Source organism: Pelophylax lessonae (assembly GCF_965119305.1).
Source record: "Pelophylax lessonae genome assembly, chromosome: 8".
In the NCBI taxonomy this organism is placed as follows: Eukaryota; Metazoa; Chordata; class Amphibia; order Anura; family Ranidae; genus Pelophylax; species Pelophylax lessonae.
The window spans coordinates 102,124,334-102,149,865 of NC_138775.1; the positions used below are offsets into that span (position 1 = coordinate 102,124,334).

A 25,532-nucleotide genomic window follows, 5' to 3' on the forward strand; every position below is an offset into this window, starting at 1 on the left:
CCCAAAACTCTGCCCCCACCACTCATCATCATTCCTCTCTAAGAAACAAATCTACTTTCAATCCGCCAGGTCAAGATACCAAACACTTAGATGTTTTTAAACACATGATTTGTAGTGACCTGGACAGACTGAAATCTAAAAAAAGCCTATGATCCTCAATGTATTAAGAGAGGAATACAGTCCTTAGAGAAGAGAAGTGAATTGTCATTCGTCCGGCAGACAGAGGAGGTCTAGTAGTATTAAGTGGCACCTATTATTAAAACGAAATGTTGAGGCTCCTTAGTGACCGTTCCACCTATCAGGTTCTGTCTAAAGACCCCATGTTTGAATTCAAGGAAGAACTGCATGTTTTAGTCACTAAGGGTGAATCTAGTTGTATACTTAGCCATAAAGAGGCCCTTTTATCTGGACCCCCTTATTTTGCAGGAGGCCCATAATATATGGTCTACCAAAAATACATAAGGAACTAGAAAATCCCCCTGGCCGCCCAATATTAAATGGGATTGATTCCATCACGGCCAGGTTGGGGCAATATATAGATTTTTTTTCTCTCCAGCCCGTTGTGCATAAGACAAAATCTTATCTCAAAGACACAAAGCACATTATACAAATATTGAGCACCCTATCTAGTTCCTCTGAGTGTATAATGATCACAGCAGATGTGGGATCATTATATACCATCATAGATCACTCAGATGCGCTGAGTGCAGTAAAATGGGCTTTGTCGAGTTCAGAATTATCCAGAAAACAAATAAGGTTTCTTCAGAGGAGTTTAAAATCCTGTCTTAAATGAAACTACTTTTGGTACGATGATTGCTATTATTTACAAGTCAAAGGAGTAGCGATGGGGACTAAGTTTGCTCCCAGTGTGGCCAATTTATTTATGGCCCACTGGGAGGAAGATGTTGTCTTTGATAACCCACCCCCACAATTAAAGTGCTACCGGCGTTATATTGACGACTTGTTCATGATATGGGAGGGCGACAGAGATAGCCTCCAGGTTTTCATCGACAAGTTAAATAGCAATGATAAAAATATCACTTTGACATGAAATTTACAAAATGACCAAATTGTTTTCTTGGATTTGGAAGTTTATAAGGCCGATGGTTTATTTAAAACATGCAATCATTTTAAACCAACCGACCGAAATTCCTTCATTCCCCTAGATAGCTGCCATCACAGACTGTGGTTATGCAATATCCCCCGAGGGCAATTCACACGTTTAAGGCGGAATTGTACCTCTGAGGAGGATTTTATATCACAGTCTGATGTCTTAGCAGAAAGATTTTTAGAAAAGGGAAATGTACAAAAGGATGTGGATAAGGAATTGTAATGGGTTAAGAATATAAACAGGGAAAGCTTATTGGATATATCTAAATCCAAAGAAGTAGACACCAATTTCCGGATAGTCCTAGATTTCAATATTCAGCATAAAGTCTAACAAATTATTTGTAAACATTGGTCCATTTTGAAAGAAAAAAAATGTTCTAGGCCCAGTTTTGTCTGAACAGCCCAATTTTGTATACCGGAAGGCTCCCTCTCTCAGGGATAAAATCGCCCCAGGAGTGGTAGATCCCCCTCAAACCAAGGACAATAGGTTGTTCTCCTTCTTATCCGGTTTTTATGCATGTGGCAAGTGTGCCACATGCAAGAATTGTAAGAAAAATATTAAAAGGCCGAAAGATATTTTACATCCACAGTCACACAAAAAAAATTATAAAATTAAGAATCTAATAACATGTACCACACAAGGGGTGGTCTACATGTTGGAGTGCGATTGTGGGTTGCAATACATCGGACGTACATCTAGAGCACTACATGTACGTGTCGGAGAACACATATTTTTCTGGGGGATTGAAAAAGTCAATCACTGGAGGGGTGGCAATTTCATCTGTCAACTTAGCCGCCGTGAGTCCTTCTGGATTTATGAGGCCAAGGTTTTAACACCACTAGGACTCAATGTCGACTTTGACCTTAACTGTTTTATTTCTGATAGATACAAGTCATTTTTATGGTTTTTTATATGTATTTTAGTAATATAATAACATTGTATATACGTTTTTATATTTACATGTAATATTTGTTTTATATTTGTATGCATAACATGATTTTTATAGTTAATTATTGGATTTTATGTAATATATGTATGATTATGTACAGTTGGTTGGTGTATCCCATTTTATTTAATACTTTTTTAAGAGTGAGTATCGTGCTGCCACCTGGTCTTTTAGCTGAGGATATGGCTAGGGTCATATATGACCATTAGAATGAATTAATCAATTGTTGATTGATTCATTAAACATTATTATTTTGGATTAGGACCAATATAGAACTATTAGTATGGAATTGACAATAGGCTACAGAGATGGCAATATAGAGCTGCCTATTATTCCAAAGAATTAGCAAAAATGTTTTTTTGTTTTTTTTTTTTTAAATCTTCATTGCATAGGCAACCATTATTCTGCTGTGCAGTCTATTTTTTTCACTTCCTGGTTAAGTGTAAGTCTCCATGGTGATGGCAGATGCCGGAGGCTGGACTTAGACTGACTGGGAGGTATTGTTCACTCCGTCCCCACCTGCTTGCTTGCTGTAGAGGAAGTAACTGTCCCCATGGCGATGGTGAACGCCGAGGGCCGGACGAGGGCGGAGTCTAGAGTATAAAGAGCCGTAACGCGTACGGGGAAAGGTCATGTGATCCACGGCCATCTCTAGCAACCAGGAAGTAATGCCTCGTACACACGTGCAGATTGTCGGCCGAAAAGATTCGGCCGACGACCGATCGGCCGATTTTCGGCTTGTTAGTATGATGCTGCCGACAGCGCACTTTCGGCCGAAAAGAATCTGTCGTGCAAGCATTAAAATGTTTGTATGCCGACACCAGAGCGGCCGATTGTTCGCCAGTCAATACAGAATTCGGCCGACAGACAGCAGATTTGCAAGACTGGGCATGCTCAGAAAAGAAAAAAAACAGGGAAAGTTAACCATCGCATGACATCACTTCTGCAGTCGGCTGTAGTCGGCGGACAAAATTCTTGTGCAGTCTTTTGCACTTTTCAACAGACACGACAGCCCGGGGACAAAAGACAGCCGATCGTTCGGCCGACGATCTGCACGTGTGTACGGGGCTTTACACAGTACGCTCTGCAAAACTAATGCTTTGTAACAACGGATACAATGTAAGTGCAATTCTTTTTGCTATAATAAACTAACGATATACAGAGAGCACTAGATCCCTTTGGTTTTTTTTCATATATCGTGGGAGGTATTCCGGAGTTATTGCATAAAGCAGGTTTATGTTCTGCTGTGAAGATTGGTTTGCTTTGCCTGCTGACTGAATGTTTGGAGCTGTGTTCCCTGAGAATCTGATTTGATAAGCGTTCTGACCCTGCAGGGTCTTGGCATTGAGGTGAGAGGCAGATAATGCTTGATGGTGGGAAGTTTTGAGCACTGAAGTCACACCATATTGTATGTTCACCAGATTACGTGTGGGCTCTTTCCTCCTGCATCATCTGAAGCTATGGGCTATCTCTCCTTCACATTTATTATGACTATGTTATTGGGTCTTTAACAGTTATCAATTTGAAATAATCTGTTTCCAGCTTTTGAGTGATTTATATAGGACTGCGCTGCACTATTGTTTGTTATAAAAATAGGATTGTCATTTGCTATATAATTAAAATGACAAAACACCATGCTAATATAGTGATAGGTGAAATAAAGTGACAATGTTATAAATAAATAAATCCTCTGGTGCACAAAACGCCAGCAAAGAGATATACCAGTCTCAACAACAGCTGGTGAAAATCTTAAAGCTTGATGGGAGAGTGTGTTCCTTTAAGCCTCCACCTTCACTCGTTCACCTAGTGAATGCAAATTTTACTGCCTTCCAGAAATATGGGACCCCTTGATTATAGGGGGTCACATGAACGTAATCCTTTTAGCAGCTAATCAGACCAGACTCATCAATATATTTCCACGTTTAGATTGGCAATGGATGTTAGGAAACACTCTCTCAACAGGGAAAGTGTATAGCCAAGCGGTAGCAATTTGATCAGGACCATGACATGAATGGAGAAAAAGAAGGCTCTCATGGCGTAGTATCTCACATTAAAATTGTTTAATGATTAAAAATGCACTTCATCACAGTAGAAAAAAAGCCTTTAGTGTAAGGAATCGCGGGTTTCAAGGGATAGGAACGCCGCTTCCCTGTTCCATCTGCGTTCCACCTTGACCGGAAGTTCCTCTAGTTATTTTGTTCCCATAAGATCTACAAACAAGTGCTGGACTGGGCGACAAACTGGATAAGCTAGATCCTTGAGGGTCTCCCAGTCTGACCAGCGTGCGTGTGCAGACTGCAGCTCCGTGCTAGGTCGGCCGCGACGTAGCCCCACTGGACTGGGGCTGTCCTGCAAGTTAAACATCTTGCTAGGGTGCATACGAACTGGCTTCGGCTTGAGTTGTAGCATTTCCTCCTGGCCGACAGCACCCACATAATGGTGAAATGGTGGTCTGTCCGGAGTGGTGCCCATCCTGTTCCTGGTGTGGTAAGTATCTCTCCCCCCCTCTACCCCTGGAGGGTTTTGGGGTGGATGTACAGTCCCCTCCCTCCCAATCAGTGTTCCCACCTTTCTCGTGGTCTAATGCAGGCCTTTACCCCCCCCCCCCCGGGCGGACATACCTCTATTGGGGGTGGGGGGGGGAGCGCGCCGGCGGCAACTGAAAAATCGTTCCTGGATGGGCCTGGTGGGGGGTGCTGGGGCCTCCTTTTTCTTGTAGCCTTTTAAGCTACAGATCTGTGGCCATGTTTGTGTAGCCTCGGTGGCTATTTTTCTATGGTTTCCCATAGAAAATAGTGACGGCCATGCTTTTGGAGTCAGATGGGCGGTGATTCGGCGGTGGGAGCCCTTTCTCGGCCTCTAGTGCTGATCCGTGGATAGTCCTCTTCCTCATCACCGTATAGTGAGCAGTTAGTTCGGGCTCTAAATACCTGGCCGGTGGTGGTGAGTCCTTTTTGTGGGGGTTTTCTCTCCCTCTCTCTGCTATTGCAGCGGTAGTGCTATGTGCAGGGCCTTGTGATGCCGACAGCGCGTGGGTTGTCCCTTGCAGTGTTTTACACTTCTTTTGTGTGGGTTCCCCTCTACATTTTTGTGGAGTGCCTGGAGCATATTTCATCACCTGATCCCCTCTCAGAGGCTGTCGGTCCCTCCGGGTCCCAACAACTGACTTGGTTCTAGGCAAACGGGCCAGAAAGATGCATCCCCCCGCCTTCACCGGTTTCCTTTGCGTCATCAGATACAGAATCTGATTTGGCTACTGCGGATGCGAGTTACCCTTCTGGGTCTGTGTCCACACACCCTGCGTGCTCAGATAGTGAGGATAATTCCTCTGCTCCTCTAGCCGCACATGAAAAGGCACTAGTGGATGCACTGATTGTATCAGTGTGGGAAACCTTAAAGATGGAGGATGTGTCAAAATCAACATCGGAGGCGTGGGTCACCTTTGGCACTGCCTCAAAAGCGGCAAAGGTGTTCCCCTTTCCCACCTTCTTAGACAATATTGGCACAAAACAGTGGGAGTGCCCGAAATGCACCTTTTGTAATCCCTAAGCGTTTTGCAATGCGATACCCCTATGAGGATTCCCTCCTTAAAAAATGGACGGTTCCTCCTGTAGTGGACTCCCCGGTTTCCAGGTTGAATAAAGCCACTGTCATCCCAGTTGAAGAGTTCCCGGTCTTCACAGACCTGACTGATAGGAGGTTGAAGGCTTTGACCCGCCATATGTTTACTGTTGCTGGTTTGACACTTAGATCGGTATATACTAGTGTTTCTTCCTCTGGAAAAGCTTCAGAAATTGCAGGAGGCGGTCATCTCTTCAGCCTGATGGTGTCTACCTTCAAGGCGGTTCCATTTTGCACAGTTCCGCATGAGATCTCTGCAAAGGAGGTTCTGGTTAAATGGAACAAGGATCCTCAGTCTCTAGACAATCTGATCCTGTTGAGCTGGAGTACAAGGGGGTCCCTGGTTTGGTGGCTTAGTTCCCTGGCACTTCATCATCGAAAATCAGTTATTCCCCTGTACTGTACTGTCGTCACCACGGACGCCAGCCTGTCCGGGTTATGAGGTGTCCTCAGCACAGAGTGTGCTCAGGGGGTCTGGAAGAGTCAAGGCTACTGATCAATGTACTGGAGCTCTGAGCAATCAGACTTTGTCTGGCTTATTGGACAAGTCATCTCCAGGGGTGTCCGATATGAATTCAATCAGACAATGCCACGGCCGTGGCCTATGTCAATCACCAAGGGGGCACAAGAAAAGTCCTGACGGCTCGGGAAGTAGCTGAAATTCTCAGGTGGGCATAAAGAATCTTTCCAGCCCTCTCTGCTGTACACATTCCAAAAATTGGCACTCTGGTTACCTCAGTCGACAGACGTTGGACCAGGGGTAATGGTCACTTCATCCAGTTGTGTCTCCAGTGGGGTACTCCCAAGGTGGATCTGTTGGCCTCTCGCCTCAACAGGAAAGTGCAGAGGTTTGTGGCACTCTGAGGCCACAGACGCATTAGTGGCTCCTCTGAGTCAGTATCGTCTGATTTACACCTTTCCTCCTCTCAAGCTTCTGCTGAGACAGATGGGATTACGGTCATCCTAGTGGCTCCAGACTGGCCTCGCCAGTCTTGGTACGCCGATCTGGCATGACTGGTCGCCGATCCCCCTTGGAAACTTTCGGGGAAGATCTGTTGTCCCAAGGGCCAATCTTCCATCCTGCTTTACAGTCGCTGGTTTTGACGGCTTGGCTGTTAATAGCCAGGTGCTGAAGGCTAGAGGTATGTCTAAGTCGGTGATTCCTAGGCTGTTAAAGGCTAGAAAATCTACTACTAGGAAGATCTACCATCGTACGTGGAAGACATGCATTGCGTGGTGTGAATCCCTCAGGGTTCACCCTCGCTCCTTTTCGGTGACTCGACCTTGGCTTTCCTCCAACGAGGGGTTGAGCAGCACCTGGCCTTGAGTACCATCAAGGGTCAGGTCTCTGCCTTGGCGGTTTCCTTTCATCGTCCATTGGCCACACATTCCCTGGTGCATACCTTTTATCCAGGGAGAGAGACATTTGGTTCCTCCAGTGCGGTCTCTGTTGCTGCCCTGGGACCTCAATTTGGTGATGTCAGTTTTCCAGAAGCCTCCCTTTGAAGATATTCGGGAGGTTCCCCCTGCTTACGTTATCCAAGAAAGTGACCTTTTTGGTGGCTGTCACTTCTGCCTGCAACGTGTCGGAGCTGGCGGCGCTGTCTTGTCACTCACCTTACCTGGTTGTTCACAAGGATAAGGTGGTTTTTCATCCAAGTCCGTCGTTCCGAAGGTCGTCTCTGATTTTCATTTGAATGAAGACATTGTGTTGCCTTCCCTGATTTTCATTTGAATGAAGACATTGTGTTGCCTTCCCTATGTCCCAGGCCTAAGCATCCTAAGGAAGTTGGTTTGCATTCCCTGGATGTGGTTTGGGCAATAAGGGTGTACCTGGCAGCTACGGAGTGTTTTAGAAAGTCACTCACTATTTGTCCCCACGGATGGACCTCGCAAAGGTCTGGCTACTTCTGCTTCGACCATTTCCAAATGGATCAGAAAGACTGTGGTTCAGGCTACTCCTTTCCCTGTTAAGGCGCACTCTACTCTGGGACTTAGTGCCTCCTGGGCCTTTCGTCATCAGGCATCAGTGTTTCAGGTTTGCAAGGCGGCTACCTGGTCGTCTGCACACGTTCACAAAGTTTTATAAGGTAATTGTGTGGCATCTGCAGATGTCTCCTTCAGCTGCAAGGTATTGCAGGCTGCTGGTTTGAGGTTGTTTTATATTTTTTTCCGGTGAGCTCCAGTTGTTGAAAGTTGAGCTCCACGTTTCCTGGTTGGCTATGTTTAGTCTTGGGGAGGGTTTTTTCTTACTGTTCCCACCCCTCATGTTTGACATTGCTTTGGGACGTCCCAATGGTTAAAAAAGAATCAGGAGCTGTGTCCGTCAGTGAACGAAAGAGAAAATGTGATTTCTCTTATGTCCTCTGACAGACGCAGCCCCTTCATAGTTTCCTCACAAACGGGTAATGCACCACCTACAGGAGTAGACTAGGCAGTGAAACTATTTAGAAAAACTTTTCATTAGACACACCTTTAGGGGCTGTCCCCTCAGACATTACCCCAGCCACATCCAGTTTACTAATCCGTTTCTTGCTGCCTAGTTTTAGGTGTGGACCTAGGTTTGCGAAGTCTGCGAAGGGTAAGGCAGCCCGCAGTAAGTGGGGTCCCTCCTTCAAGGCTCACCGGGGGCTTTTTCGTGCCTCAGAGGTGCAGGAAAAAGGTAAACCATTCAAGCCTCCAGCAGAAACAAGAAGGCTTGGTCGGCTAAGCCCAAGGCCAGTCAGTCCGGTGCTACGGCCAAGTATTCCTCCGCATGAAGTGATGCCCTCACCCGGCTCAGAGGCGGGGGGGAACGTCTGCGTTACTTTCAGGAACCCTGGACGTCGATGATTCGAGACAAATGGGTTCACAAACTGGTTCGTACAGGATACAAGATCAAATTTCGATCTCGCCCAGCAGACCTGTTCTTTCCATCAAACCTCCGTCTGTCCTCTGATTTTTTTCAGGATCTCAAGGGGGCTGTGCAAGATCTCACACAGGGCGTTATTGTCCCGGTTCCTCAGCGGGACATGCTTCAAGGTTTTTACTCAAACCTGTTCACGGTGCCCAGGAAGGAGGGCAAAGTGCGTCCTATCCTGGACCTCAAATATCTGAACCACTGTCCGGGTGCTGAAATTCCGGATAGAATCCGTGCGGTCGGTGGTGGCGTCCTTGGATCAAGGGGATTTTCTGGCCTCCATCGATTTAAATAGATGTGTACCTTCACATGCCTATCTATGAAGGTCACCAACGGTTTCTCCGTTTTGCAGTTGCGGAGGAAAATTTTCAATTTGTGGTATTACCCTTTGGTCTAGCTTCGGCTCCCAGGGTCTTCACCAAGGTTTTGGCCCCAGTGCTGGCTCTGCTGCGCAAGAAGGGGATTGCGGTCCTGGGTTACCTGGACAATCTCCTGCTACGGGCAGGCTCGTGTGCCACTCTTGTCGGGCAATCTGACTGTCACCGTTCAGGCGCTCCAGGAGTTCAGGTGGACCATCAACGTTCAGAAGTCGGCACTGACCCCGTCAGTACGTCTAAATTATCTGGGCATGGTCTTGGACTCAGAGCCCTCAGGGACAGCGATCTCTCCTCCCTGCGGACCTGCATGAGGTCCCTGGGGCTGATGGTGTTGGCCTTCAATGCAATCCAATTTGCCCAGTTCCACACAAGGACTGTGCAAGCAGAGATTCTTGCCAAATGGGACAAGGACCCTCAGTCCTTGGACAGAATGATTTGCTTGAGCCGTCTCACAAGGTCGGAGCTTTTGTGGTGGCTTCTTTCGCCCACTCTGAGCCAGGGCAAGTCCTTTCTGCCGCTGTTGTGGACGGTGATCACCACGGATGCCAGCCTGACGGCCTGGGGTGGAGTACTGGGTGCTCTTTGTGCCCAAGGTGTGTGGTCAAGGGAGGAATCTTCTGCATTCACTGGATGTGGTCCGGGCGATCAGGGTTTACCTGTCTACGGAATATTTTCCTACGTCTGATTCCCTGTTTGTCCTTCCTGACGGACCTCCTAAGGGTTCGACTGCGTCCGCTTCAACCATTTCGAAATGTTTCAGACAGACGATTGTTCAGGCCTATTCCCTGAAGGAGCAGGTTCCTCCTTTCTCTGTGAGGGAACATTCTACAAGGGCTATGAGTGCCTCCTGGGCTTTTCGCCATCAGGCTTCTGTGGCTCAGGTGTGTAAGGCGGCGGCCTGGTCGTCCGTACACACTATTACAAAATTCTACAAGATTGACTTGCTGGCATCCTCGGATGCTTCCTTTGGCCACAAAGTTTTGCAGGCTGCTGTTTTGTTGAAGAGACAAGGTTTTCTCTTCATGGGGTGAATTTTTGTTTTGGGGTTAGCTCCTGGTGGTTGAGCTTTTTGTTGCCCTGTTGGCTGTTTTTTCTGGCCTTGATGGATCGTTACCGTTTTGTTGGTTGCATTTTTTCCCACCCCTCATGCCTACACTGCTTTGGGACATCCCATTTGTGAGGAAACTATGAAGTGGCTGCGTTTGTCAGAGGACGTAAGAGAAAATAGGATATTTGTAAGAACTTACCGTAAAATAATTTTCTCTTGAGTCCTCTGACAGACGCAGCCCCGCCCCTCTATTTAGGGTTAGTTGTCTTTCTCCTTCACTGCTTGCTACAAAACTGATTAGTAAGCTGGATGTGGCTGGGGTAATGTCTGAGGGGACAGCCCCTAAAGGTGTGTCTAGTTTCTAAATAGTTTCACTGCCTAGTCTACTCCTGTAGGTGGCACATTACCCATTTGTGAGGAAACTATGAAGTGGCTGTGTCTGTCAGAGGACTCAGAGAGGAATTCTATTTTTTGACTTACCAAAAAAATCCTCATCTCTGACGTTCATTGATGGACACAGCACCACTCTATGGAGTTGGGTTTTTTCTTTTCTGAAACTGCTTGTAACAAAACTGAATACCTATAGCAGAGAGTGGGAGTATACCCCCTGGGACTCCCGCCCGCCCCCCACCTTAGGCGTAGTCAAGTTTTTGTTTGCCTAGTGTCCTACTTGCCTAGCTGTTTCCGTCAGTGTACATCAGAGAAATGGATTTTACAGTAAGTCAAAAATACAATTTTTTTTACTTACCTTATAATCCATTTCTGTGATGTTTGACGGACACAGCACCCACCCCTCTGGGGAGTTGTAATTCTTCTGACTCTGCTATAGGTACTCAGTTTTTTTACAAGTAGAGTCAGAAGAATTACAACTCCACATTGGGGTGGGTGCTGTGTCCGTCAATGAACATCAGAGAGATTGATAATACGGTAAGTCAAAAAATTGGATTTTTGACTTACCGTAAAATCTATTTCTCTGGTGATCATTGACGGACACAGCTCCTGATCTTCTTAACCATTGGGTTATAGTGCCCCCTACAGGAGCAAAACACTGGGATGAAAAAAGTCTGGCTATGCCTATGGGCACTCCCGGGGGGGTATACTCCCTCTCTCTGCTCTAGGTACTCAGTTTTGTTACAAGTAGAAAGAGAGAGTATACCCCCTGGGTCTGCCCATAGGCGTAGCCAGACTTTTTACTGCCCAGTGTCCTACTCCTGTAGGGTGCAATATAACCCAACAGTTAAGAAGATCAGGAGCTGTGTCCGTCAATGAACATCAGAGAAATGGATTTTCCGTTAAGTCAAATTCCATTTTCTCTATAGTCCACCGACGAATGTAGCTTGCTGCTTAATCATAGACGGTTGGGTAATAGCCCCTCCCACCAGGAGTTACCAGGCACTTCAGACAAAGGTTTGACACGCCCAGGGGGCGTACCCTGGGCTATTACCATCACCAAGGCACAGACAGTTTTTTACTGCCTGGTTTCAGGAGTGGCCACACAGTTCCCTGCTGGGATGTTTGTCCTGGCTTCATTTTTAAATGTCTTAAAGGGAACATTTTTTTCTCTTACAATTTTTTATTTAATTTTTGTTGCTGCTGATTCCTGTTCCTGTAGGATATGCCGGCTGGGTTTCGGACTGGCTATGTGAGAGCCTTACAGTCTCCCAGTTTGTGCCAGCGAGCGCTTGCCTACTATAGCTCCGCGCTGGGTCTGCACAGCGACTATAGTCCCATGGACGGGGACTGGCCTGCGGTGATATCGCACGGGGACGCACACACCTAGCATGCCCCTCGGCCGACAGCGCCCTCACTGGGGTGCAGAGGCTGCCTGTCTAGATGGACGCCCTCCCTCAGCAGCGTGGTATGGGGAGTACTGTCCCCCCACCTGGTTAGCGGGCTTGGGGTGGACGTGGGCGACCTCTGAGGTGAGTGAGTCTGTAGGTACCCACTCACGCTTTTTACCCCCCTTGTTTGTGCGGATCCCCTGGGATCCTCCACTCCTACCGTGGCCTTCTCCCTGCCCTGTTGGACCCCGGGTCACTGGTTGTACCGGGCCTTTTGTGTGGAAGCCCCTGTGGGTGTTCTGCGGGGTGGTGGGTGATGGCATGGGGGCTTAGGGGGTGTGTGGGTTGCTCTGCTCGCTGCGGGTGGGGGGTTTTCACCGTGGAAGCCCCCGCCGGGACCCACGGGTCTTGTTACTTGGCGGGCCTTGCTAGGCCACCACCGCATGTTACAGGTGTGCGCCGCCATTTTTTCATGGTCTGGAGCTTTTTTCTTAGTGCGGGCATGAGCAGCTGGCGGTGTCCCCTTTACTGGAGCCGGCCTCCATTTTCTTGGAGAACCAGGACGCCTAGAGAGGGGGAAGCCGCTGCCTCTAGGGGGCGGGGTCTCCGTGGGCGTTTTTTTCTCACTGATCAGCGCTGTCCAAACATGCTGCTCTCCTGGTGTGGTAACTAGTCTGGGGATGGTGCTTATTCTTGGCCTCACTGCTTTAACAGGGGGGTTTCAGGCCCTGGAAGGGCTTTAGTTATTCCCTGGCTTATTTTGTGCACAGCAATCGCCTCTTAAAGGTCCCTGCTTCTGTGGCTTCGCTCTTCGACAGAGTATATCTTCCTTCCCTTGTACTGGACAGTGGTCACCACGGATGCCAGCCTGTCCGAGTGGGGTTGACGTTGTTTGGCATGGATTGTGCTCAGGGGGTCTGGACCCTGGAAGGATCCAGATCACCGATCAATATACTGGACATTTCCTCCGCAGTTGTTTCGTCCGTTGTGGCTCCGGTGGCGAACTCCCGAGTTAGTCCTGTTAGCCTCTCGGTTCAACAGTAAGGTGCTTGGGATTCTGGCATGGATCCTCTGGCCAATGCCACAGACGCACTGGTGGCTCCTTTGGGGCCGTTATCATCTGATATAAGTCTTTCCTCTTCTAGTATTTCTGACAAGACTCCTGCGTAGGCTCGAGGCAGAAGGGATTACAGTCATCCTAGTGACTCCAGTCTGGCTTCGCTGGTCTTCGTACGCAGATCTGATACAGTTGGTTGTCCAGGCTCTATGGAAACTCCCGCTTAGAGGAGATCTGTTGGCTCAAGGGCCATCTTGCTTTACAGTCGCTGGCTTTAACAGCTTGGCTGTTGGAAGCCGGGTGCTGAAGGCTAGAGGGTTGTCTGAATCAGTGATTCCCACATTGCTGCACGCTAGTACATCTAGGTAGATTTACCATCCTGTTTGAAGAGCGTACTTGCGGATGGAAATCCCCTGGGGTTCACCCCCACTCCTTTTCGGGGAATCTGAGTTTGACTTCCTCCAACAAGGTGTTTAGCAGCGTCTGGCCTCGAGTACCATCAAGGGCCAGGTTCGGCCAATGGCGGTTTGCTTTCATTGGCTACACTTTCTGTGGTTTATGCCCAGGGGGTTCGCCACTTTGTTCCCCCAGTGCGGTCTCCTTCCCCTTGTGGGATCTCAACTTGGCTGTCGGTTCTTCAGTAACCGACGTTGGAAATATTTGTGAGATTCTTCTGATTACATTGTTCCAGAAGGTAGCCTTATTGGTGGCTTTTTCTTCTGCACTGAGGATGTCAGAGCTGGCAGCTTGTCTTGTCGTTCACCTTACTTGGTGGTTCACGGAGATAAAGTGGTGCTTCATCCCTGCCAGTCGTTCCTTGCTAAAGTGGTCTCTGGTTTCCATTTAAATAAAGGCATTGCTTTCCTTGTGCTCTAAGCCTAAGCATCCTAAAGAGATTGCCCTACATTGTTTGGATATGGTTGGAGTAATTTGTGTACCTGGCGGTGACTGAGTCGTTACGAAAATCTGATTCCCTGTTTGTCCTTAGGGATGGACCCTGTAAGGGGCTGACTGCATCTGCTGCGACCATTTCCAGATCGATCAGGCAGACGGTGGTGCAGGCCTATTGCATTAAGGGTCAGGATCCTCCTTTCCCTGGTAAGGTGCATTCTACGAGGGGACTTAATGCCTCTGGGCCTTCCGTCATCAGGCGCCAGAGGGCAGGTTTGCAAAACGGCCATCTGGTCATCCGTGCACACTTTCACAACATTTTAACAGGTGGATATGTTGGCATCTGCAGATGCTGCCTTTGGCCACAAGGTTTTGCAGGCCGCTGTTGAAGAGGATTAGTCCTCTTTGGGGGTGTAATTTTGTCAGGTGAGCTCCAGTTGTTTCCTGGTTGAGCTCCTGTTTTACCTGGTTGGCTACGTTTAGCCTTTGGGAAGTATGTGTATTACTGTGTTCTTCCCTCCCCTCATATTGACACTGCTTTGGGATGTCCAAGGGTCAAGAAGATATATAGCTCTGTCCGTCAGTGAACGAACGAGAAAATGGGAGTTTTGTTTTACTGTAAATTCCTTTTCTCTGATGTTCATTGGATGGATTCAGCACCCGCCCCTCTAATGAGTTGGGGTTTCTGTTCTTCTGACACTGCTTGTTACAAAACTGAAGAGCTAGAGCAGGAAGTTGGGAGTATACCCCCCCCCCTAGTCAAACTTTCTTCCGCCTAGTGTCCTACTCCTGTAGGGGGCAGCATAAACCCAAGGGTCAAGAAGATATGGAGCGGTGTCCAGAGAAAAGGATTTTCGGTAAGAAAAAAAAAAAAAAACATTTTTGTTAATTTTTTTTGTCTTGAGTATAGATCAATGTTTGCCATTTACTGTTGACTGGCTCACTACCTCTGCTGGAAGTTCATTCCAAGCATCAACTACCCTTTCAGTAAAACAATACTTTCTAAAATGTAGTTTTGAAATTCCTTCATGCCCCTGTATTCTTGATTTTGGTTTCATATTGAAAAAACTGCCCTCCTGAACCTTATTCACCCCCTTGATGTATTTAAAGGTTTCAGTCATGTCTCCCCTTTCCCTTCCTTCCTCCAGACTGCACATATGAAGTCCCTGAAGTCGTTCTTAAGTGGTTGTAAATGATCACCTTGTAAACAACCCATTCAGCTTGAAATGGAAATGAAAGGCAAAACATTTGTGCATAGGTTAACCAGTTCTGAACCGGAAGCATTTGCCCCCTCAATGACCAGCCCATTTTTTGCGATTCAGCACTGCGTTACTTTAACGGAAATTTGCGCGGTCATGCGACACTGTACCGTAATACAATTAGTGTTCTTTTTCCCCACAAATAGAGCTTTCTTTTGGTGGTATTTGATCACCTGTGCGATTTTTTTTTTTTTTTTTTTTCCCCCCGCTATAAACAAAAAAAGAGCAACAATTCTGGGAAAAAAAATATATTTTTCACACTCTGCTATATAATATTCCCAAAAAAACTTTTAAAAATCAAAATTTCTCTTACGTCCTCTGACAGTCGCCGCCCACTCATACAGTCCACTACTGGGTATTGGTCTTATCCACAGGAGTAAGCTAGGCAGAAGATTTTGTTAGAAACATTCACAAAAACTTTGCATAGACACACCTATAGGGGGCTGTCCCTCTGGTCCTATACCCCCCTGCTAGCATCATTCCCAATTCAGTTTGTCTTTTGCCTAGTTAGGAGTAGGCAGGCTTCCCTTGGCTGGGGCTGCAGTCTCCGCCTTTTCTTCTGTTTCTTAATTTTTATTTCGGCTAAGTGATTTTTCTTTACACTGATAGCTTTTTATTTGTTCCTGCGCTTAGTTAGTCAGACTTTGGAAGACTACAGCGTTTGCGGAGCTGGGAATCGCACTGGTTGTACTAGAGCCTTAAGGAATCCCAGCCTGCCTTTGAGCACTAGCAGGCTGTGCGTACGCCCAGGCCTTGCAAACGACCTGTCCCTGTCCTCGGGGACAAACCCTGCGGAGTGGCTACTTCGCTAGGATGTCTCAACTGCGGTACGCCGTGTGTTGCTAGCTTCCTGTTTGGCTGACGGCACACCCCACCCTGAGTGGGAGGCTTTCTGTCACAGAGTGGCACCCATGTTTTCGCTGGATCGGTGAGTACCATGCTACCCCTCTGTCTATGGCATTTTCTGTCGGGGGGTGTATGTGGGGCCTCTGTTATGGGGATGGCAATCTATTTTGGAGTCTGTGATATCCCCCTCATGTCTGATATCCCCCTCATGTCTTGTCTGTATGGTTCCGGTGGGTCCCTCATGGTCCTTGCGGGGGCGCTATAGCGGTCCTGCCGCGGAGTTGGGGGTTTGCGGGGGTCCCTGTGTCCCTTGTGTGTGCTTATGCAATGTTTGGGGGTTCAGACATGTTTGTGCAGGCCGCAGCCGTGTAATATCGTGGGGCCGCCATTTTGGGTGTAGGCAGGTTGTTTGGCCTCATGTAAGGGCAGCAGCCATTTTCTCTGTAATTCATTGGTGCCCTTTCAGGCGCCATCTTTAGTGTGGCAATGTGTTTTTCTCATGTGCTCGGTGGCCATTTTCTCGGAGCCTCCCTCATAGACTTACATTGGCAACCATTTTCTTGTGGCTCTGACCTATGTTCGGCCTCTAGTGGCGTGACATCACTTCCTTTCTTCAGGCACTCAGATCGAGCTGGAGCGTGGTATTGTATAGATACACTTCTGGGGGGCTTTCTCTGCTATTTTTGCGGGTTAATATCTCTGCTGGCAGTATATCCTTCAGTGCTTAGTAGCACAGGCTAGTCACTCATTGCGGTGGGAACCGCAGCTATCGCCGATTTAAAGGGCCAGCGCCATAACATTTCTAAGGATTTCAGGATAGCAAATACCCCCCAGCTCTGGTGGAGGGTTCAGGTACTCCTATAGGTGTGTCTATGCAAAGTTTTTGTGAATGTTTATAACAAAATCTTCAGGATAGCTTACTCCTGTGGATAAGACCAATACCCAGTAGTGAAGACTGTATGAGTGGGAGGCGACTGTCAGAGGACTCGGAGAAAAGAATTTTACGGTAAGTTCTTACAAAAAATTATATTTTTACATGCTTTTAGGGCAATTTGTATTCTGCTACATATTTTTGGTAAAAATCGCAATAAGCGTATTTTGATTAGTTTGCGCAAAATCTATCACCTCTACAAACTAGGGAAAAGATTTGTCATTTTTATTTTTTTTTTTACTAGTAATGGCCGTGATCTGCGATTTTAAGCAGGACTGCAACATTGCGGCGAATAGATCGGACCCCTAACTGACATTTTTGACACTTTTGGGAGGGACCAGTGACATTACTACAGTAATCAGTGCTAAAAAATATGCACTGTTATTGTAATAATGACATTGGCAGGGAAGAGGTTAACACAGTGGGGATCAAAGGGTTAAGTGTGAGCCTAGGGAAGGGTTTTCTAACTGTATGGAGGATGGGCTTGTGAAATGCCCATAGAGACCTTTGATCCAATATAGAAGGATCACAGGCGCTCTGTTCTCATTTCAGAGAGAAGAACGGTCAGCTGGTCCCAGCCGGCATTCCCGATGCCTAGTGGGGGCAGGAGCACACCGGCACTTGTGGTGCCATTCATTGTATGCTGCAAAACGTAGCTAAAAAATGCTTTAAAAGAAGCTGGAGCTTCTTTACCGGTACCTACTGGGATGCTGCATTTCAAGCTGGGAGAATAGAAGTGTTGGCTGTATCTGGATGCATTTAAAAGGTTTTGTTTGTTTTTTTAATCCACTGTATGTAATACATTTGCTTGCAGAAATTCTTTAAATTTGGATGTAAACATGAATTTCAGTTAGTTGTTTGTTTTTATTTTTCCCCTCCCTTGAAAACAATGTTTCACCGTGGTGTTTTTGTCATTACAGCGTGGCCAGTGGTTACCTCTATGTAACAATTATTTACAACATTTCAGTCAGTCTTGCACTCTATGCTCTGTTTCTCTTCTACTTTGCAACACGAGAGCTTCTTAGTCCTTACAGCCCTGTGCTCAAGTTCTTCATGGTGAAGTCAGTCATCTTCCTTTCCTTCTGGCAAGGTGAGATTCCCTATCCTAACACTGTGTGTCCAGCGGAGGAGTTTAATGCTCCGAGTAATTTTTGTGCAGGTGAATAAACACAGGGTCATACCAGCGACAGATGGTCTACATTTGTGCATGTTCACTTGTGTCAGCACTATTTCGTTTCCCCAGGGAAGTTTAACAATCTATTTTTATTCCCTAGAAATTACATTTTAGAGGGCACTTGTCAGGCATGTCACTGATTATTAAACTATATTTTGTTTGTGAAAATAGATCCTTGATTTTATAAAGGACAGTTTGAGGCAACACTGCAGATTTAGCTATGAAGAATTCTGTTACAAGACCACAATCCTAAAAATATTGTATTCCTATGTTTGTGTGAAATATATTAGTCAGAATATGGATTGCTATTTTGATTTATTTTTTTATTTAATATACCTTTTATTTACAGTTGCAGCAAGCCATGCAGTAAAAGTGTCAAGGCTTAGAACACGGGTGCTTTCAGTGGTTTAAATTTTCTAAAACTGTTTTATGCAACTGTTCAAGAATGCCTAACAGGGCTATAATTTGTCCAATTAATTTCACTGTGTCAGGCATGTGCAATTACGTTCAATGTGTCAGGCATGTGCAATATTTAAAAAAAAAAACATAAAAGACTTTAGCATTTACAGATATTAATGCGTATAGTTCTTACAATTTAATGGGTTGAGATCCGAGTGACATGCAGTGGGTCAAACAATGACTCCATGACCATTAAATACATGGTCTTATACGAGCAGAACATTCTTAACCTCTTATTTAATAGAACCTTTAATTAAAGCCCATCTCTGGGCAGAATCTATTTTTCCCCCCCTCTCGCCGCCTCCTCCCTTCAACCCACATGTGTCAAACACAAGGCCAACGGGCCAAATAAAGCCCTATAGACCATTTCAAGTAACATTCGTACCCATGGCTTCTTTCTTAGCCAGAACATAGAGGAGTTCCATTCTGTCAATTCCAGCTCTCCCCCTCAGCTCAACGCTCACTACTGTCACTTGTAAACATAGAAGCTTTCTGTGTTTACAAGGATAGCTTTCCTCTTGGCAGCTCTCACAAATCCCTGCCTACACTGCACTCACAACGGGAACATGGGAGATGCAGGTGCTGTTTGGGATGGGACATTTGTGTCTGAGTGCACAGATGTCGACCAGTGATCTTTCTGCAAGTGAGAGAGAGGCGGAGCCGTCTACACTGTCGAGGGGGGGCTACTAGAGCAGAGCTGTGTAGGTGAGATCCAAGGAAGCTTTTGGGAGGGGGAGAAATGAGGGCTGTGATGGAAGATTTTTTCAAAGGTTGGGATGGTGGATGGGAGTGGTACAGAGGTCAAAGTCGAGGAAGAGTAGAAGTGAGCTGTGGTTAGCCTCTAAAAGTGGAGTTCTGGCCACAAAGACATTTTTTAGCTAAAAATACTCCCCTAATCCTAAGGTAACCCCAATTACACTAACACTAACCCCACATTACAGTACAGGACATTAATTGAATAAAGATAAAATCTTACCTTTTAAAATCGATTGCAAAGCGCGGCCATCTCCGGTGTGGGCGTCTGAAGTCGCTGTGTCCCCCGCTGTGTCCTTCTTCCTGGTTTCTGGCTCCCAGAATGCCGATCGCAATCTCGCGCATGCGCTGTAGATTGCGTTCAGCAATGAGAGTAGCGGCCGGCCATTCCCATTGCATCCTGGGATTGAGGACGCTCATCTCCCAGGATGCAATGCAAAGGAGGAAGTGAAGTCGAGGGCCGTGGGCGCATAAGGAGGAAGAGGATGGAAGGTAAGTTAATTTTCTTTAAAAACAAGGTAAGTGAAACAAAAAAAAAAAATATTAATTATCCAATTCTTTTTCAGGTTGTTTTACTCTAACTGATGCTGTAAAGTAAATTTTTAGGGTTGAACTCCGCTTTAAAGAGAGAGTTGAACCCTGCACAATGTGCAAAGCACACCTCTAAACCCTGTACTCTGTATGTAGCGCACTCCTCAACTCTGCACTCTTTACTCGGCACACCCCTGAACTCTGCACACAGGGCGCCTCTGAAATTGCACTTTGTACATGGCGCACCCCTGAACTCTGAGCTCCGTACACATTGCACCCCTGAACTCTGCACATAACGTACACCTGGTATTTATTGGCCCTTTAAGATCTCCTGCTGTTAGTGAAGTTTGGCCACACTCGCCAGTCTTTGGGGGACAACCATAATGCTGAAGTGGCCTGCAATGAAATTGAGTTTGACACCCCTGCACTAACCCATCCCTCCAGGTGTTATGTTTTTCTTACCTTGTAAAATCCGTAATATTCACCGGAGTAACCCCCCCCCCCCCCCATCCAGGTTCCCCGCAAATGCCACATTTCTGTGGGCAGTGCTGCATATTAAACCTCAGTGGTTGTTTTTTGTTTAAGGCTGGGCTATGTCCCTTCCCTTGCTGGGCTCTGGTTACAGCAGCCATGTTTTTGGGGCCTATAGTCTTTCCTCCTGGCAGCCATTTTCCGTTGGCCTGACTGGCTTAGGATGTGCTTTGGAAGGCAGGGATGCAGCGGCTTTCCTTTTGGAGCCACGCAGCAGTGGGCTGTCTTTACTATGGCCCCCTCCTGTGTTTCCTCTCTTGTGGATTCCCGGGCTTCCTCTTCCCAGATGCTTTCCACAGTCTCTGCTGGCTCTTCTGGTGCCCGACTGTCGGTGCTCCTCCTGCAGGGGTGGTAAGTCCTGGTTGGGTATCCCTCTCTCTGCTAGCACTGTGCGGAGTGTGATAGACTCTGTTCGTGCCTGGTGGGTTCCCTGGCGGTGCCATTTTCTTCTGTGGGTCCACTCTCTTTCTTTGCATGGAGTCTCGGGAGCACACCTCTCCACCTTATCCCCTCCTTTGTTTTTTGTGTGGAGGAGGCGTTTGGGTGTAAGGAGAGCAGGAATATTCCCCACACCCTCTCTTGGTTCTTTGGTCTCGTTGGATCCTGAGTTCGGCTCTGCTGCCACAGATGCAGTTCGTCCAGTGGGACTTGACATCGCACTACCTGATCCTTCCGATGAGTGAGGATGATTTATCCACTGTTGCAGCAGTGCATGAGAAGGCGCTGGTGGGTGCACTGAAGAGATCTCTTCAGTGCACAAAACATTGAAAATGAAGGCTGCAGTTGAGGCAGCTGCAGATATGTGGTTTTTCTTTTTGGTATGCACAAGCTGCTTCGTGCGGCTAAAGTGTTTCTAAAGTCTACAAAGACTGGCAACGCCCGAAGTGACCCTTTGTGGTCCCAAAACACTTTGCTGTGCGTTATCCCTTTTGAGGAATCGCTTTTGAAGAAGTGAACTCTCCTGTTTTCAAGTTGAATAAGGCAATTCCAGTGGAAGAGTCTACCTCCTGCTTACAGAAAAGCGGAGTCAGTGGCCGTGCTAGGTTTTTGATTTCGGCATTGCGGCCAGGTTAGTGAGCAGGTTCCTCCTGCTTTGATACCTCCGCTTTGCTTTCCAAGCCCTCAGTCTCGGTGGTCGTGCATCGACGCATACTGTGGCTTAAGTGTTGTTCTGCGGACCAAACCTCCAAAAAGGCTCTCACCGTCTTGCCCTTCCAAGGAGACTGCCTGATTTGGAGCTACACTGGATGACATTAAGAGTCTCACAGAGGGGAACAGCACCTTTCTTCCAAAATCTAAGAAGGGGATAGAGCCCAGTCGCAAGCACTTTCTCTGCGCATAAAAAGTTATTTTGTTCTCCAGGAGCCGCAGACTAGGGCAATAAATCTTTTTTTTTTTTTTTTTTTTTTTTTTTTTTTTATATTTATTACTTTATTTTTAATTTCCAGAAAAATCATTACAGAATATATAAAACGATATAAGGTTAATAGATTACAAAGACATTATCCACATCAATTTTCTTATCTCAGAGGTCTATTATGATCCTCTTGAGATTTCCAACCCATTAATATATAGTCATTTATCAAATACTCAGCTGAGGCAAGGTATTGTTAAGACAGCAAGTCGCTTTCTCTATTCCTACTCATTCAATCCTTACCTCTCTTTACTTCATTATACTTTAATTTAAATGACCCTTAACCTCTGATCTCGTCTTTGTTTTCCCCTCTTCTTCCTATCCGTTCATTCCCTTCCTTTTTCCTCTTCTCTTCTATATTACCCCCCCCTCCCTCCCCTCATTCATACCCACTATCAGTCACCTTACACACCCATAAAACACACCAGGAAAAAAAAAGATAAAAAAAAAAGGGGGGGGGGGCAGATAGCATTTCCCCTCCCCTCCTCTTCCCTCCCCCTCCCTCGCCCCTCCTCCCCCTTCAAAAGGGTAATAAATGCTTCCCAACTCACGGAACTTCCGCATTCTGAGATGATGGGACTAACAATTGTTTGCCCACATCCGAGGATGTAAATAAGTTCCATGTTCTCCATGTCATTTTGTATCGTTCCTGTTTATGTTGTGAAGAGAGCACTAGATCCTCCATTTTATTAATGTGTTCTAATTTTCTTACCCAATCAAACACCGATGGAGCTTGCCTCTTTCTCCAGTGTTGGGGTATGTATGCTCTTGCGGCATTCATCATATGGGGCAAAACTGATCTTTCGGAGTTCCTCTCTGACAACCCTGATATCTGTAATAGGCAGAAGGCAGCATCTCCCTCGATTTTATAATCTGTTACTTTTTGAACTATATCTCCGACCTCTGACCAAAATTTCTTTATCTCTGGGCAGTTCCAAAAGATGTGATATATTGTGCCTTCTCCTTCTCCACATCTCCAGCACCTATCCGATTCTTGAGTATACCATCTATGTAATTTATCTGGTGTATTATACCATCTGGTCAGGATTTTATAGTTTATTTCCTGAATTTTAGTGCATTTAGTTGGTCTAAATATTGCCCTAAACATCCTCTGTTTCTGTGTGTCCATTATGTCTATGTTTAATTCCAGTTTCCATTTTTCCAACCATTTCAATCTTGGTTGGTCCAATGGAGTGTTCAGCATTTTATATAGAATGGATAATGTGCGATCTATGCTCCCTATTTTCTCACATAGTTTTTCAAAGTGTGTCAATGGTTTCTTAAATTTTTCAGGCTCCGGTAGCGACTCTAGGAAGTGCCACAGTTGGAGGGCCTCCCATAAGAGTAGCCTATATGGTCCCTCCTCATCTGTTAATCTACAGATTGTAGGCCACATCCGCTGGCTCGCAAAAGTTTTGATGCCGTCTTGTCCTGTTTCCCATAGTTTTTTTAAATGCTGTCTCTCTAAGCCTGGAATCATCGCGGATCGGGTGGACAGATTACTGGGTGGGGCTGGGGAAGACCCAGCTGTCATGGTACACGTGGGTACCAATGACATAGGCAGAGGAAGACGGAGAGTCCTAAACGATTTCAGGGACTTAGGCGCTAAGTTGAGGACTAGGACCTCCAAGGTAGTATTTTCCGAAATACTACCTGTACCTCGAGCCACACCAGAGAGGCAGCGGGAGATTAGGGAAGTTAACGAGTGGCTGAGGAGCTGGTGTAGTAAGGAGGGTTTCGGGTTCCTGGAGAACTGGGCCGACTTCTCAGTCGGTCACCGGCTCTTTGGTAGGGACGGATTGCACCTAAATGGGGTGGGTGCAGCCGTACTGGGTGCGAGGATGGCCGAAAAGTTAGAGGGGCTTTTAAACTAGGGAATGGGGGGGAGGGTACAGATGTAGAATTAGCCAGTGGAAAGCAAGATTCAGAGGGCAGAAATGGGGGCATTAGCGGTAGGGTGTTCGGAGCTCCTAAACCCAGGGTGGGTACGGGGAAAAATCAAGAGAGCAGCCTAAAAACATCAAATGAGGATAAATGTAACCGATCTAAATTACGAGGCTTGTATACCAATGCCAGAAGCCTGGCCAACAAGATGGGAGAGCTGGAGCTGAGGAGCTGGTGTAGTAAGGAGGGTTTCGGGTTCCTGGAGAACTGGGCCGACTTCTCAGTCGGTCACCGGCTCTTTGGTAGGGACGGATTGCACCTAAATGGGGTGGGTGCAGCCGTACTGGGTGCGAGGATGGCCGAAAAGTTAGAGGGGCTTTTAAACTAGGGAATGGGGGGGAGGGTACAGATGTAGAATTAGCCAGTGGAAAGCAAGATTCAGAGGGCAGAAATGGGGGCATTAGCGGTAGGGTGTTCGGAGCTCCTAAACCCAGGGTGGGTACGGGGAAAAATCAAGAGAGCAGCCTAAAAACATCAAATGAGGATAAATGTAACCGATCTAAATTACGAGGCTTGTATACCAATGCCAGAAGCCTGGCCAACAAGATGGGAGAGCTGGAGCTGCTGATGTTTGAGGAGGACTTAGATTTTGTGGGGATAACTGAGACTTGGTTCGACAGCTCTCATGATTGGATGGCGACCATTCAGGGGTATTCCCTTTATCGCAGGGATAGAGAGGGTAAAAAAGGGGGAGGGGTATGTCTGTATATTAAGAACAGTATACAGGTAAATATGAGGGATGATATTAATAATGGAGCTATGGACGAGGCAGAATCCCTATGGGTAGAGCTTCAAAGGGAAGGCACGGTGGGGAAGGTAATATTGGGCGTATGCTATAGGCCCCCCAACCAGAGTGAGGAGGGGGAGGCGGACCTCATGTTACAGATAGGATTGGCAGCAAGGATGGGAAATGTCATTATAATGGGGGACTTTAATTATCCGGATATAGACTGGGCAGAAGGAACCGCGCACTCAGCCAAGGCTAGGCAGTTCCTAAATATTTTGCAGGACAATTTCATGGGTCAGATGGTGAATGCACCGACAAGAAACAATGCGGTACTTGACCTACTGATTACCAACAATGCAGACCTGCTCACGGATATAGAAGTACGGGAAAACTTAGGGAGCAGTGACCATAGGTCAATTGGTTTCAGTATTAATTACAGTAATAGGAAACACAAGGGTAATATTAAGACGCTGAATTTCAAAAGAGCCAATTTCCCTAAACTGCGCTCACTGCTAGAAAATATAAAATGGGATAGAACCCTGGGAACAAAGAACACGGAGGAAAAATGGGAGTGCTTCAAGAGCATACTTAACAAGGGGGTGGGCCAGTGCATTCCACTGGGAAATAAATTTAAAAGAACAAAACTAAACCCTGGGTGGCTAAACTCCAACATAAAAATGTATATTAGAGCTAAAGAAAAGGCCTTCAAAAAATACAAGACTGAGGGGTCAGTGGCAGCATTTAAGCATTATAAAGAGTGTAATAAGAAATGTAAAGATGAAATCAGGGCGGCTAAAATAGAACACGAGAGACATATAGCGGAGGAGAGTAAAAAGAACCCCAAGAAGTTCTTTAAGTATATAAACAGTAAGAAAGCGAGGCCAGAACACATTGGCCCCATAAAAGATGATAAAGGAAAAATGGCCACTGAGGACAGAGAAAAGGCGGAAGTGTTAAATAATTTCTTTTCTTCAGTCTTCACAAAGGAATCGGGGGTCTACACGAACCCAGCTTGTAAGGCCAAACTAAATAATACACCTCAGGAAGTGCCGCCATGGCTAACAGAAGATAGACTTAGAGCTAAACTAGAGAAGCTTAACATAAATAAATCCCCGGGACCGGATGGCTTGCACCCGAGGGTTCTTAAAGAGCTCAGCCAGGTGATTGCCAGACCATTATTCTTGATCTTTAAGGATAGTTTACAGACGGGTATGGTGCCAGCTGATTGGAAA

The 25,532-nt window shown here is 46.5% G+C and overlaps 1 protein-coding gene across 2 annotated transcripts in view; it reads left to right on the top strand.

Annotated features, from left to right (window-relative positions):
• The window catches only part of TMEM184B (transmembrane protein 184B), a 329,919-nt gene that overhangs the window by 230,488 nt on the left and 73,899 nt on the right, over nucleotides 1-25,532 (top strand). For both annotated transcript variants that reach the window (XM_082265516.1, XM_082265517.1), the window contains exon 8: nucleotides 17,688-17,857. In XM_082265516.1, coding sequence (XP_082121642.1) covers nucleotides 17,688-17,857 — 170 coding nt within the window. The remainder of the gene's footprint in view (nucleotides 1-17,687; nucleotides 17,858-25,532) is intronic.